At 33.1% G+C, this 17,029-nt stretch overlaps 1 protein-coding gene across 2 annotated transcripts in view; it reads right to left on the bottom strand.

Annotated features, from left to right (window-relative positions):
- LOC111635857 (U1 small nuclear ribonucleoprotein 70 kDa-like) overlaps positions 1–12,350 on the bottom strand; it is a 46,576-nt gene extending 34,226 nt beyond the window's left edge. The window contains exon 1 of one of the 2 annotated variants that reach the window (XM_023380965.1): positions 12,075–12,350. In XM_023380965.1, coding sequence (XP_023236733.1) covers positions 12,075–12,218 — 144 coding nt within the window. In that variant the 5' untranslated portion in view covers positions 12,219–12,350. The remainder of the gene's footprint in view (positions 1–12,074) is intronic. The other variant, XM_023380966.1, reaches the window with a different exon arrangement.
- Positions 12,351–17,029: the final 4,679 nt, after the last annotated feature.

Raw genomic sequence — 17,029 nt, 5'->3', positions numbered from 1 at the left:
TTTATGAAGGCATAGAGAAAATACTACATGAAAATGAAAATTAATGAATACACTGTGTACAGTAATTTACCTGATAAGACAGACCTCAGAAAAATACTTTATGAGGCATACAGCTGTCTATAATGAAAATTAATTAACTAAGGATTTTTTTGCCCTGCCAGGGTGTGGCCGAGTTATCCGGAGTGCCGGGTTATCGAGTGCCAAGTTTTCGAGGCTCTACTGTACCTGTATATAGTTTTATAAAACTCATCTCTACCCTCAAAATTAAGTCTTTTGCTATTTTATAATAATTAACAATATATAAAGTTTTTATAACAAAATTTCATAACAGATGGCATCACAAGCAAGTTTAGTTACTTATTTTAATTAATAATACAAATGTTATTTTTAAAAGAAAATCTCAAAAGCCAGGAAAGTTACACAACTTCTTGTTAGTTTTTTTCTAACAGATTTCACACAAGTTCAAGTAAATTATGATCATATCTTGTATCCCTTGTAATATTTTTATATTTCATACTTAATTCTTTTCCCATATAGTTTTTGTCATCATGGTCAATAGCAATATGATAATCATGCGACATGTAATATAACCTAATATAATTTAGCAATTGTTTGGCTTTAAAAAAACCAGGATAGGGGCAGTTATAGAATATAACAGTAAAAACAATGGAGAAGAAATGGTTTCATAAAGTACACTATCGTGTCCACATTTCTCATGACTTTTATGATTTTAATTTGTTTATTTAAACAGTTCATTTATTTCCAATATAGCATAACAGAAAAATACTGTGAAAATATTTACTTTTATTTAAGATGTAGTTCATCTAATCTGTACATGTTAGTGATATGCCAGAGATCTATATCCATATCTACGGATATCGGAGGGAAAAAAAGATCCGTATCCGTTATTTTTTAGCGGATCATGTTACTTTTTAATCAAAAATTATTCTTGAACCACTAATTAAAATCATCAGCATAGAATATTGGTTGGGGAATATAAGAGAACAATATGTGGCANGAGATCTATATCCATATCTACGGATATCGGAGGGAAAAAAAGATCCGTATCCGTTATTTTTTAGCGGATCTTTAATGGATCTTTTAACTTAATGAATTTCATTACTTATATGAAATTTTAAAGATAGGTAGCAATAAAATACTAATAACTTCAATTCAAAATCACTTTTTATTTCTTAAAATCATGTATTTGACACATTCATATTGCAAAAATTAAATATTTAAACATTAATTATAGTAAGGTATTAATTTAACTATCTTTATAGTGAGATCAAACCTCTAATGCTAATTGAAATTTTAAAGATAGGTAGCAATAAAATACTAATAACTTCAATTCAAAATCACTTTTTATTTCTTAAAATCACATATTTGACACATTCATATTGCAAAAATTAAATATTTAAACATTAATTATAGTAAGGTATTAATTTAACTATCTTTATAGTGAGATCAAACCTCTAATGCTAATTGAAATAATCATCATGGTTATATTATATTATAATAATTATCAAATTATCAGATAAAATAATCACATTTTTAGAAACTTCAAAAAATTAAATGTCATAATCAAAATTAATTAATTGTAAATTGTACTTCAAAAAGAGTAACTTGGCAGCTTTATCACCCAAAAGTCTATTACGATGAGGATCATAAATAATTCCTGCTGCACTGAAAAACTGCTCTCTTGGAACTCTTGTAGCTGATGTTAATTTTTCAGATAAAATAATCACATTTTTAGAAACTTCAAAAATATTAAATGTCATAATCAAAATTAATTAATGGTAAATTGTACTTCAAAAAGAGTAACTTGGCAGCTTTATCACCCAAAAGTCTATTACGATGAGGATCATGAATAATTCCTGCTGCACTGAAAAACTGCTCACTTGTAATGCTTGTTGCAGGTAACGATAAATATGTGTGAGCAATGTGACTAAGACCTCCAGATTTTTTACTATTAATTTCCCAATACTTTAATGGATCTTCATCTCTTGATAAACTTTTTTCTTTGGCATATTCTGTGAGCAAATTAACATTAGTATATGATATTTGGTTTTCAGATTCCTCATCTTCGTCGTCACTATCTAACATATTGGCCATAGAGCCTTCTAAATTGTTGCAAAGTTCTTTTCTTACAGCATTTGGTTTTTCTGTGCTAATTGTAGTAGTTGTGATATTTACTTCTGTCTCTAAAGATGTAAGTAATTTCTGTTTTATATCATTGAGAAGAAAGTCACCAAAGAATTTACCTTTGTAATGTGGGTCTAAAAATGTTGCTATTTGGAACAATATATTTTTGTCAATTTCAGAAAAACAATAATCTAATTCATTCTTCAAAGAAGACAAAAAATCAAGAACGGCGGGTGTGCTGATATTGAGAGTTTCCTCATTATTAGCAGAAATTTGAATCTTGTCATACAATTTATTTAATGCTTGTACTACAGGAATAATATCGGATATACATATGTTTTGTGTGCTAAATTATTTTATGGTATCCTCCAAAGGCTTCAGTACTCTCATTAATTCTTGAATTAAAATTCACTCTTTGGCATCAAACTGTTCTATTTTATTACTAGTGGAATAAAGCAACAACGAATCCTTAATTAATGCAGTCAAGTCTTTCCAACATATAGCTGAAATTCCAGCGTGTCGGCAAGTCTTGCAAAATTTTTAAAACTCTTTGATTGAGTCAAAATTGTATTTTTTCTAATTCTTGTTTTGCCATTGTAGAATGGTTGAAATGTCCCGCAATTTTTCGCATTTTGTAAGTAACATGGATATTGCATCAACATTTTTAATAGCTTCTTTGACCACCAGATGCAGCTGATGTGCTGTACAGTCAATATTATTTATGTCAAATGAAGTGCAGGCATGCTTCATGTTGGATTCCCCATCTCTTACCATGCAGTGCACATTCTGTTTCAGGATTCCTTACTCTTCAAGCATATGTTGAAATATTGCTGAAATGTAATCTTCCGTGTGGTGTTCGTCAAGAATCTCCGCTTTCAAAACAATATTTCAAAAAAAAATCTTTTGTAATGCCATGACCTGTTAAGGATAATAATGAAACTCCTGACGAAGAACCTACCAGATAGCTGATGCAAAGGAAACTTTGTCAAAATCCTTCAATATGTTCTTTATTTTCAATGACACTTTATTGTAAAATTCGCTGCAAACAAGTTCTGTAAAATATTTCCTGTCTTTTAGAATATAATTTGGAACAACATGATCCATCAATTGTCGGAATCCCAATCTTTCAAAGTGTTGAAAAGGTAAATTAGATAAAGCTATCATTTCTGCAATTAAATACAGTAATACCTCGACTTACGCGAATCTGGAGTTACGCGATTTTCAAATCTCATTGATTCATCTTTTGTTTGAGCGCCACGCAACTCTTGATTACTCACTCCCCCACACTATTGTTCAGCTTACATGTTCGGATATGTCGTGCGGAATCAACACATAGCTACAATTTATTTTGTGTTATTTATTTCTGTCTTTGTTTTATCTACGGAGACTCGAGAGACTTTACTATGTCATCCAAACGAAGTAGAACTGATTCTTCTGCATCAAACAAGAAAAGAAAAACTTTATCTTTGGAATGTAAAGTTAACATTATTAATTAATTAAAGACTTCGATACAAAAATGAAAATTTGTGAATTGGCAAAGAAGTTTGATCTACTGGAATCGACGGTCAGAACAATTATAAAAGGTAAAGAAAAAATTCTCGAAGCTGAGAAAAATGCTCAATCTCTAAATTAAAGCATCATTCGTAAATGTCACGGTATTATCGCTGAGATGGAAACAATGTTAAAATTATGGTGTGATAATCAAGTAATTGTGAAAAATTGTATAATAATATAATATGTTATACATATTTTGATGATATGAAACCATGCTTTACAATTTGTTTATGCTTCTAACACAATAAAGTGCTATAAATTAAGACATTTGGCGGGTTTTCTCATCTTTATTTAGTTGATACGTGTGAACATTTTACACGTTTCGGGCTCTTAAGCCCCTTTTCAGCCAACTAAAACATTAAAAAAGAATATAACATACATATAAAAAACACAAGTTTTGTAGAATTCATAAAAATATAAAACATACCATGCATATAAGTCTTATAGACTAAAGTAACAGCTTACTTCCGTTTCAGTAACAGTTACTCTCGATATTTTCCAGTAACATCAGCTTATTCATAACCAACTATAATATTAGGGGAATATATGACACATATATACAAAAGTATACATAAGAATCTATAAAACTATCTTCAATTAAGGCATACCTTGAGTACGGTTGTTATTAAAGCTGTATACAATTGATTATACCTTTCACTTATAAAACAGTTCTACAAAATCCTTGATCTTAAACATACAGTAGAACCTCCATTATCCGGACCTCCATTATCCGGATTTTCGATTATCCGGATTGTTCAAAATAAACAAAAATTTTACGAATTTGCTGATTTGCACTTGGCGAATTACGACACTGTTTATGTACGTGATGGAATGCATAACATTTTTTGTTTTAACAACGTCTCACCCGGCACAGTAGCCGTAAACTCTTAAATATATTTTACGTAGTAATAAAAATATAACTTGACATACGTATTTATAAATAATTTATATTCAAATTACATCATTTCTATGACCAAGGGCGGCGTAAGGCATGGACGACGTGGGCCACCGCCTATGCCTCGCGGTCCGAAGGGCCTCGCGCCTCGAAGGTTTATGCATTACTTAAAAGCCGCGAACGCGACGAAAAAATTTTACTCGTCATAAAACGATAAATAGTTTGTCAAATTTTTATTCATAAAAATGCAGTTTCAACTGCTTTTTATTTTATAAAATCCGTCTTCTTGCGCCACCAGAGGGCCTTTTAAACAATAGGTAGTCTGTTAGCGTTGGTCAGTAGTAGTCCTAATGCAATACGAACGTTTGTTTCTTGAAAATTTGATCACGATTTAAATACAGTATTTACTTTTAATATTACCGTTATGCCATCGAAAAGAAAACGTGTTGTATTATCATTAAGACAAATTAAAGTATTTGTTTTGATTATCCGGATTTTTCCTTATCCGGACTACCTTCATCCCCAATTAGTCCGGATAATCGAGGTTCTACTGTACTTTGGACCACAAGTATCAAATTAGCATACAATTGATTATGCCTTACACTCATAATCTGTGTTACGAAATCCTTATTTCCTTTGATACACATTTACAATATAATATGAATTTACATATCTTCTACAATACAAATTTACATATCTGACATCTACACTATTTTTTCAATGTATGATTATTGGTTTATTTAACATTTCGATATTTAATATCATAGATTATTATATGAACTAATGATTTTACAATGTCATGGAGTTGGTATACATGATCAACAGTTAATACAAATTTACATATTATCTGACTCCCATTACAACATTACAGTTACATAAATGTTACTGTAATGTTGTAATGTACATAAATACATAAATGTTATACATATGTATTATCTAAGATTTTATTAAACATTTTTTTCTAAATTATTGTTTTTTTTAGTCTCCAGCTCCAATTAAAAATTATTTGTATGTATTTATATGCAAAATTATACCCCGACTTACGCGGTTATCGCTCGGTCCCACCTATCGCTTAAGTTCAGGGTACTACTGTAGTCAATTTTTATTGATTTGGGGTTTGTATTATCCCACATTTTAATTTTTTCTGTGTATCCGTTAAAAAATGTTTGTCTAAATTCTCCTTTTACCGTTTGTAAAGATGTTCCCTACTGAACGTTTTTTGTCAGCACTCTTCTTAGCAGAGTCGTCTTTTAAGAATAAAGCATATTCTTGTGAATGTTTCCTCTGAAGGTGATTTTTTAATGATGTACCTTTACCCTTAAGGGAATACTTTCCTTCACAAATTTTGCATTTACCACATTCGTCATTTACTATCGTAAAATATTTCCATATACACTACTAAACTTTTTTGTCGACATTGTTTTTATTTTAATTTAACTCAACACTCTCCAAAAACACAAACATAATCTATGCTGTCCTGTGTCACACTAAACTATAAATAAAAACATGTGCAGTGCAAGTCAAAACACGACACGTTACTAACGCAAAGCATCAACTATCTGTCCAAGGTCACAAGCACCAGCACCGACTGAGCATAAAAGTTGAGACTTGTATCCGTGGATAAACATTTTTTAAGATCTGGCACATAACTAGTACACATAACTCAATTTATAAAACCAAAATGTCTGTTTTTGATTACAAGTGCTAAATATTGAGTATCCATTTTTATGCCCAAGTTTACACAGAATCAGGTAGCAGCTTGAATAGTTAATTTTTAATGATAATGTTAACTAATCATTCATTTGTAATTAGAACAAAAAGTTATGGAATAAGTTTTATCTGAATTGTAAAGTTCAATTTGATTGATACATGATGATGATTGATGAGTGTTTATACATGATTTTGATTTCCATAAGTAGTGTTATAGGTGTAGTCTAATCACAAAATACCATATGACAATTCGTTTACAATTAGCAATTATGGCATTCATAGAAATTGGCCCATTCACTCTGCTTGTGTGCCAAACTTCCATTCATGCCTATATTATAAACTAATTGCATAATACACTATTATTTGTCAACATATACAGGGTGCTTTTTAAAAAAAGTTAACATTAATATGAAAGTAAATTAGTACGACAGATTTGTTTGTTTTTTTTTTTTAAATTTTAAACTTTTTCTTCCCTGTAGACACTAAGACAACCTGTTTAATCAATCCCATTGTGATCTGGCCAAACCCATAATGAGGTGGCTGGGTAATGAGGGACCACACTGCCCCTCTGAAAAATTCCTGGGATTTTTTGACCCATCTGGATTCAACCCCAGATTCCTAAAGCAGTAGGCCATTTGACCATTGTTATGCCTGATTTGTTGTGACAGTTCTTCATGTGCAAGAAGTCATGACACAATTGCGAGTTCTCATACAGTACAGTCCTATTATCCCTACTGCAGTAACTACACATCATCTATATGTGTTAACATGTTTTTTAAGCACCCTGTATTGTTCATTTAAGAATTAATAAACAACAATTTAGAAAGAGATCATTTTTAATACTATAGAACTAGTGGAACTGGGTTGAGCAACACCTGTACTTGTTTTCATCCTGTGATAATGAACCACAGCTTTCTGCCTAAAAAAACTTCAAAAAATAACTGTTGTGTGGTCAGTTGTAGTGTTACCTATATTACTGCACCGCCAGGTACAAAGTTTTATTCGTTTCTGAATGGACAATACTCTGGAAGGAAAGAAATGGCTGGCTACAATTTGGCTGATTAAGTATTCTGCTTGGATATTTTCATTGAAGGTATTTTTTTAAAGTTATGTATGTATATATAACCATGACATTTAAAGGCATTGTATTGTAATTATCTCTGCAAATGGCCAGAATGCTTTATTTAGCGGTAAATAGGTGTAGTCCACTTTATATTACTACCCATTGTTTACATAGTGCATTGAGTAATAACTCATTAAAAATAGCAAAACATTTCGTATTTCTGAAAATCTAAAATCCTGATAATAAATAATAAAATTTAAAAAATGTTTAATGGTGTCATTATTAGCCATGGGACACTATTAAAGATCATATCAAGTAATTCATTATTCAAAAAGTGACCAAAGTCACCTGATAATTGTACTATAATATGTAAAATTAAATATACTTTTCAGAAAAGATGGCAAACCTTGGCAACCCACAAAGTACAGCAAAGTCTGCAGTCAGCATTTTGTAGGTAGGGGGAAAATTGATCATTCTAACCATCCAGCATACATTCCCACACTTTTTCCAACATGCTAAAAGAAACGGTGTTGTGGAAGTGTTGACAGGTTTTAAAGGCAGGCAAGAAGGAAAGAAGAAAAGGCAGAGAATGTATGTAACAGCATAGATGTGGACACCAAAACCACATCTATGATCACCAAACATGCCACTGGAACACAAACTGATGTAGAAAAACCACTTCATAGTACAGATAATATTGCAGTCTTTATTTTGTGAAAAGTCGTGTAATGATATGGGTACCCAAACTAATATTTGTTGTTAAAAGCTGTTACCTAAACCTAATAACTAACAACTTCTCCAGTGACGACAGTTGAATCTCGATTCACATTTGGATCTGTGTTCTCGTCTAAGGAAATCTGTTAGTTTGGAAACGTGCACACATTTGAACAGTTTCTCTCCTTTCTTTAATTTACTTTTCCTTTCAGTAGATACTGCATCAAAACACCCCTGCCTTCTAAGAACCATCATTATTCGCTTTGCTCTGAAAAGGAGAAGCACGTGCCACCTTTATACCCCCAAGTCTGTTTCCCTGCCATTGCTGCTAGAGGCATCTCGATCTAGTTTTGCCATTCCTTCCACTATCTCTATATAGACTCATTTCATACATATAAATCACATTTCTAAAATCTTAGATTTTCTTCTAGAATACAAACAGTTATTTAACATTTGTCTAGTTCATTTGCTTCCTTTATTTGTCATTGTTGCCATTACAGATATGATGTCACAGATTTGGAAATCTCTATTAAATTACTGTATTCAATATCACAAACTATTTCTAAAACAACATTAGTGTAATAAAACTAACAGGCTTCCTAACAGTGAAGCTAACTAGATTGTTATTAGGTGTTAACTCCAATAAACAGCCTTAATATGGCCAGTGTATAAATAGAATAAGTTGTATTTTCTGCAGCTTGCCAAATACTGATTGTTTAGTTTTTATGTCATTTGCAGTTTATGATGTTTCACAAAGGAGGCTTTGTTTATCCATCAGTACTAGAAGAAACTATTAATTTCCTTGACTGAGGAGCTGAATGTCACAAGATTTATCTGCCATGAAAATAATATCAGAAAACGGTAGGTCAAAATGTTGTCATAAGTCATTTTGGTTAAATAAAAATGGTCAAGACAAATACTTCAGTAACTAGCAAATTCTCATCATAAAAGTCATTGCTTCAAACTGCTAATTTGGCTACCAATATTATTTTAAACAGCTGTTTTTAATCTGAACAATCAATATTTCTTACAAATAATGACTGATAAATACTGGTTAATCTTAAATAAACTAGTCACAAAAAATTCAAAAACTGGCAGAAATGGTAAACTCACATTAGTAAATGTTTTCTTCCATATTAAATGGGCATCTTCAAGCTCTTAGCATTGTAAATCCAAACCACAAATGATGGAATGCCTCAATTTAATATGGAAGAAAATGTTCAATAATGTGAGATTTTATCACTTCTATTGGTTTTTGTGACTGTAGTTTATTCAATACTTCTTAATGCATAGGAAGCAAGAAAAACTTTCTTTGTTAAAAACTTATTTTTTCTTTATGCAAGAAGAAAAATATACAATTGCAATATACAGTTCCAGATGACAAAGTTTTTAAAGTAACCTTAAAAAACATTTTAATTTAAAAAAAGGGAAGAGTTTAATTGACTTCACTTTTAGTTTAATATTTTAATGAACCATTTATAAAACATTTCAAAACAATAAAAATTATGAATGAAATGCACATAGTAATTGTTCAAACTCATAATAATACTCAGAGTTTTCAAAATTCCTGAAACTTGGCACCATGTAATGAATAAACCAAATTCTTGCTTTGTACAGGTAGCCAACAATTTTAATAAGCCATTTTCTGATAAGCATCTAACTATCCTCAGCTTAGAACTACTCATTTAACATGTTAGAATGATAACTTCAACAGAAATTAAAAATAGAACAGACATGGCAGGAATTCTTATGTTAGAATAAACTCACATTAAAAGATCCAGAAATTAACAAACTGAAAATAAACACACTGTCTTTGGTGTTAATTTAGTTTAATTCAAACAAGAGAATAGGCACACAAGTATTTTCAATATTTCACAAATGTTGTCTTCAAGTGAAATAGAACGTATTTAGAATAAGAAAATTTATGTATTTATTATATGTCCAGAAAAATTGGAATAAAACTTTTTAAAATTATAATCATCTAAAGTAGAACAACTTACATTAAAAAAAAAAAAACAAAAAGCTAATTTTATAACTGAAATTTTCGATGTGTAGAAGTTAAAAAGTTATCATAAAGTGACTGCAAGTTGTTTTCTTCCACTTTTTCACTTATGTTCTAGATATTTTCTTCCATGTTGGCAATTGAAAGTCATTAAAGCAATCCCAATAGCTATTCTTAGCTGTTTAAAATAAAGTTTAGAAATTTTTCTCTTTCATCAGTCTGGATTTTATGACAACCATTTGATTAATGTCCATATCAAATCAATCATCCACCAAATCAGAGCATCCTAAGAGACCTGCACCAAAACCTCACATATGGAGATATTGTGAACTTTCTGTAGATTATGTTTATTATCTTTACATCAAACTAGAAAGAGACATTGTTAAATTTCTCTGCGCAATCAATTTTTTCAGCCCAAAATTAGCACAGCAAACTTTATACAAGATAACATCAATAATGGTCGTCTGTATATAACCACAACTCCACCCGATTATTTGGTGATCGTTTGGTGTTAATGGTCATCTTTCTTTGTTAAAAATATCAGAAAAACTTATGAAATAAGAAAATAAACTTAAAGTTTAACTTTGTGTTTTAATTTAACATAAAAGCACAAACATACTCTCTATATTTTGGAGAACAGACTATTTTTACAGTTGCCTTATAAACTTTCTATAAAATAAAATTCAAATTAACCAAACAAAAAAATAACACAAAAAGCTAAACGCAAAAATAAGATACAAAAATTTATATATTTTTAATTTATTCATTATTAACGGTGACGTAACATTTCAATTTAATTTTGCAAAGTACAGGTATTCTCATTACTTAAATGCCTTCCAGAATAGAAAAATAGATTAAATGCAATTATTTAAATTTACATTTAAAATAACTTATTTTCCTATAGAAAGTTGCTACGTAATTAAAGAAATTCATTACAAATTGCATAAATTATGAAAGAGAAATTTCACAATCAAAATTATTTTTACTTTGCATACTTGCGGGGACTTTCGGCCAGGTAGGACCGACGCGCCACACTAGCAGGTACTCCGTTAAAAACGACTTTATATGCCAAATCATCACACATGTCCAAAATTACCAGAAGTAATTTTGGACATTTTGCATTCGTCTAACGCAGAAAACCGGACCACTTCTCAGAAAGGCCCGAAAATATTCGTCGTTTCCGGAAATCCATCACCGGACACCGGCGAGGTCAGCACGGGTGCATTCGGCAGTAATATTTTGGTAGTATAGAAAACTTCTATATTACTAGTCGTATTAGTTATCTAGTATAGTACCGGATAACTAGTTTAGTAGTACAGAAAAGGAGCATTATACTTACGCACATACAAACTTACCTCGTTTGCGTGCGTTCTTCCGGCTTTAAGTTCGTTCGTATACGGCAACGCGACCGGCGGACGATCCGCCAAGGGGAGGTCTCCACTTACGCTTTACAAACACAAAGGAAACCCGGAATACTCCAGGCGGCCCGCCCACCGGTGGGCAAAAACTCGCCACCGGCCCGGCAGTCTCATTCATTCGCCCACCGGCGGGCCGGCCAGTGCACATTAATATAGAACAAAGAGTCCTAGAGATAACCCGTGTTTTTTTTAAACGAATCTAATTGCAATTAGTTACACATTTCGAACAATCTATTTTCATACGAACCACAACTAATTATATTACATTTAATCGAAATTCAGTATAAATTATATAAACCGTGGAAGAAAATAAAATTCTGGTAGAAGTACTCTACACATACGTAAATCCGTAGATAAGCATTCCGATTGTATTTTTCGTTTTTAAATATGGAATCCGAAGTGCAGTTAATTGCAATTACGGAATTCTACTTAAGCGAATTGATTGATTAAATATAATCGAACGGAATAAAGAATTTTAAACCGGTCGGATCCGGTTTAATCGGAGAGAACAGATGTGGATGTGGACGAAGAACGTATCAGATTTATCGATAAGCACAAAACGATTGGAATTACCTCGAACATGTTGAGATATTGTCCGACTCCATTGTATCCATTAGTCTTTTTTTCGTGAGGAAGTTTGTCCGGAGGTGGAAGAAACGGTATCGGATCGCGTGGAGCGAATAGCGCTAAGAGATTCGGTGGCAAAAACTGTGTCATGACGATTATTTAACGTTAACGAAATTTTCTCGCCGATCTTAGTTGCGTCTTCTACTTCGAATACCAAACGACAAAAATGGGGTAATGGAGAACGGCTACCGACCAATCGCTCGGTACTGCATTCTATGTCACCTGATCTATTTAGCCAATGGGAGAATTAAAATCGGATGACGTTTATGGCGGCGAATGTTGCCAGAAAAAATTTATCGAAATTTTATATATAAATAATTATTCAATTTTAAGTAAATTTTCCCTTAATAAATTTCATTTTACTGTTAATTATAATTCGCAATTATTCAAAAATGTTAATAATTTATTTAATAACGGCAAAATGATCCAGGCGGTAAATGGCGTCGACCTGTTGTTTAGAACAGCAACCGGCTGATGCCTTACTGTTTCGCGGTTGAGTGCGAATCCCAGCCGGAGAATAGAGATTTTGTAATAATATTCTTTTCTAAAAGGAATTAAAACAATCATTTCTGCATTAGAAATTTACAATTTACATTAAAATAGGAATTAAAAAGAATTAAAGAAGTGGCACACCTCTTCTTTAATTCTTTGAATGGTGTAATACGGGTGCTTCCAAAAGATGCGGAGGAGGAGTCGCGTACACCCGACGTCAAACGAGTGGTCATCGTAACTTCGGACGACAGCGCCTCGTTTCTCGTCCATTATCTGGAGCGACGAATACACCAAAGTTTCAGAATGGACGGTGGAAACACGATCACATGAGACGAGACTCGAAAGAAACGAGTCCGAAGAAATGGTGGAAGAATTCGTCGATCGTAACTTTTCTGCCGAGGCCTTCTTGCACACACTTCGACTTCCCACAGAATGTGACACAGCCATGGAAGTAATCTTTTACCCGAATACGACACTTTCACCCGGCTACGATTTAATCAACTGGACTTGACTTTCCATCCCAATTTTCGGACAGATACTTCGACACCATTCGAGATTCGTTCTTTCTATTCGTTTAAAGTGACGTCTACCGTGGCAAAGGGACAACGAAACATTAAGCAGTGTTCTCGNGTAATAATATTCTTTTCTAAAAGGAATTAAAACAATCATTTCTGCATTAGAAATTTACAATTTACATTAAAATAAGAATTAAAAAGAATTAAAGAAGTGGCACACCTCTTCTTTAATTCTTTGAATGGTGTAATACGGGTGCTTCCGAAAGATGCGGAGGAGGAGTCGCGTACACTCGACGTCAAACGGGTGGTCGTCGTAACTCCGGACGACAGCGCCTCGTTTCTCGTCCATTATCTGGAGCGACGAATACACCAAAGTTTCGGAATGGACGGTGGAAACACGATCACGTGAGACGAGACTCGAAAGAAACGAGTCCGAAGAAATGGTGGAAGAATTCGTCGATCGTAATAGGCCTTGGTAAAAGAGGTGGTTTTGCTGCTGATAAACATAACCTTTTTTTCTGCCGAGGCCTTCTTGCGCACACTTCGACTTCCCACCGAATGTGACACAGCCATGGAAGTAACCTTTTACCCGAATACACTTTCACCCGGCTACGATTTAATCAACTGGACTTGACTTTCCGTCCCAATTTTCGGACGGATACTTCGACACCATTCGAGATTCGTTCTTTCTATTCGTTTAAAGTGACGTTTACCGTGGCAAAGGGACAACGAAACATTAAGCAGTGTTCTCGTGTTTAATTAAAGACTGTGTTTAAACGACTATAACTAGTCGAGGCAACTTATAATAGGACTATACAAACTATTTCAATCGATGTTCTACTAATAAAAAATTTACTACAAAATAGCGGATATTGATCACTAGAATGACTAAACGTTGAGCATTTCCACGTTGAACTTTAACCAATAACACGCATAGCAGTCGATTTACTGTATGTCCAAAACAGAGTTATAATTACCTCAACAATTAAATTTGTACATGGAGTTTTCGCGATTGTACATACATTTTTATATTTAAAAAAACGTATTAAATTTCATGTTAACTGTTTAAAGATTCGATATTCGTGGAAGATTGCGCATTTTTAAATTAATTTCTAATTGTGTCTAGGCAAGTAAAAAGAAAGGAAACGCTTGTTGGATGCAACCGACCGCAGATCAAAAATATTAAAGAAAATATGCAGAAAGTTGCAAAAAGTAAAGGTAAAATTTTCTTATATTTTTAAGTATTGTGTGATATTATACGCATTTCTTTCATGCCGAGAAGCAATCTGTAAGATTGGAAAAAGTTACTAGTTAGTACGTGTCATCAATTTTACTGAACATATACAGGTTATTTGTCATAATATTTTTTAATTTATCGTATAAATATTCCTATAAAATCGCTATGAAAATCCCATGAAATTATTCTTGCAATAAAATATCGTCAAACGTGCGAAATAAAAATTTCTATTTTCTTTTTGAATTACGAAAAGATTGTGGTCTTTGTTGAAAAAGAACAAGTGTTTTCAATTATATCGTATTTTCAAAACGAGTTTTATGTGTGAACATTATTTTTTATGGACATAAATTATTATATAAAACGATTCATTCCGCAACCGAAATGTGATCAAAATTATATTTTGACGTATAATAGTAGACATACCCTGAGAGGAGCGGCCGAATGGCCGAGCGGTCAAGGTTCGAATCCGAACGGGTCGAAAAATTCCCAGGAGTTTTCGGTGGGTGGTCCGTTCGGATATGTCGGGCCCCGTCCCTCACCATACGGCAGCCCCATTGTGGGTCTGGCCAAACCCATAATGGGCTTGCAAAAAAGAGGCTCTCTTAGTGCTCTAAGGCTGAAAGAGTTAAAAAAAAGACCTCGAGAGAATTTGCAGTAACTGTAGTATGCAAGCGTACGAAAATTCGGAATATGTATTCTTATACTGTATATAATTTGAAGCAAGTAAAAAAAAGTATTTGACAAGATTCAAATCCTGAAAAAATATAATTAACGTATTGCAATTTTCAAAAAAATGATTATTATTGTTTTATTGTAATGTACTGAGCTATTCTATTAAAATGAATTAGTTGTAAATTCTCTGGGGGCAAGTGTTGCAATATTAACTTTATCCAAAATAAGATTACAAATTTACTATATAGTACACAGGTACTCTTGCGTCAGTAAAACGGTGAGAATCTTCGGGTTGCAGCAACGTTAGCTCTTTTTGGCTGTGTTGACGAGACTACTTAACAAATGTTGGCAAAGTATCACCAGCTGCGTATAGGTTCATTGCAGCTTCAGTTAAACAAATTGACCACGCTCAAGGCGTCTAAACGGCAATATTCTTCCGTTTAAAGTTTGAATAGTGCACGTGTGGGTCGCGACCACCAAGTTAATTCTGTTTCAAGTCGAGGGAAATATGACGTCACACGTTCCCACGTTTTCTAACCATGGCAACAGCCTACGACAGTGTATAGTAACACGCAGTTTAGAAACGTTTTCAAATGCCGACCGATAACACGACATTGAATTCCGGAACTCCGCCCATGTTAATAACGAATTTGAACTAAGATGGCGCCATTTCGACTTAATTTTTTTTTTCGTTTATTTCATTTTAAACTAGAATAAAATTCTGTTTTACATTAATATATTATAAATATATAATATAAATATTTTTACTCGAAACAAAATCATAACAAAAATTAATTAGAATTATTTATTTAAATTTCTTGTTACAAAGATACTTTTTTAAAAACTTTTTTCGTTCTGTGGGCACTAAGAAAGACTCTTTCACAACCCCATCATGGGTTCGGCCAAGCCCACAATAGAGCGGTTGGGTGGTGAAAGACGGGACCAGAAATATCCTGAAGGACCACCGGACGGACCCTGGGAATTTTTCGATCTGTCCGGATTGGATGCCGGGTCCATCCCCAGAGCGGTAGACCGCTACTTTGACCGCTCGGCATTCCGGCCGTCAATTACAAAGATACTAAATGTTTTTACGTCAATAAAAATATCTTCATTTATTATTTTTCAAAAACAAAAAGAAAACACAATACACTAAGTTCCTAAGGCGCACAAAATTTAGACACAGATTGAGTGTAAAAGTATCCTTTCTGGTCTCCATCTCCACATCACGCGCTTAAAATCAATGTCGATTTTTCTGAATAAAATCTATTTTCTTGTTCGCTACTAGAGAATTAACGTGTTATGGTATATATTTTCGCTCCGAAATAACACTTTAAATTCTTATTTCTTATCGTATTTGTATACATCACATAATAAAAAGTGTAGTAAATATAATAAAATTGTAATTAGTTCACTCACTCGAAAAACAAGGAAAAGATAAAATTGTAAACATTGCACACACACAATACGATTCACTCACAAATATATATTTTTTCACAATCGCTCACGACAAGTCGAAACTTGTTGACTTTACCTGTAATTGAAGACATAAGCAGAAGTAATTTTGTCCGGTAGAGGGCGAACTTTCCCTAAGATATGTGGCTATAAGGCCCAACAGTGACCGAGCGGTCTTCGTTCCCTGAACACTGGGAGTTCAGTGGTGGGTTGGCGCCTCACCAGGAAGGCTGGCCACGTGGAGTTTTCCGGGTTTTCTCCACGTCTGTAACGTCTGAATAGGAGACAGTTTCCCTTAAAAGATTTCCCGGAAGCCATTATTTCCGCACGTTACGTCTACTGTAATAAACGTATCCAATTACTAGTAGTAGTACAGTACTACTAGCCAATGAGCTTACACATTCCACGGGGCGAAATAACCAGAGAAGCTGATGCCCAACATGCTACTAAAATGGCTAGAAAATATAGTATCAAAAGCTCTTATATTCCTCCATTATAACAGTTGGGTCCATACATCGAGGTTAGTGACGTCA

This window comes from Centruroides sculpturatus, unplaced genomic scaffold, assembly GCF_000671375.1.
Source record: "Centruroides sculpturatus isolate CEXI.00-Female unplaced genomic scaffold, Cexi_2.0 scaffold1022, whole genome shotgun sequence".
Lineage (NCBI taxonomy): Eukaryota > Metazoa > Arthropoda > Arachnida > Scorpiones > Buthidae > Centruroides > Centruroides sculpturatus.
This window is presented reverse-complemented; position numbering and strand designations above follow the sequence as displayed.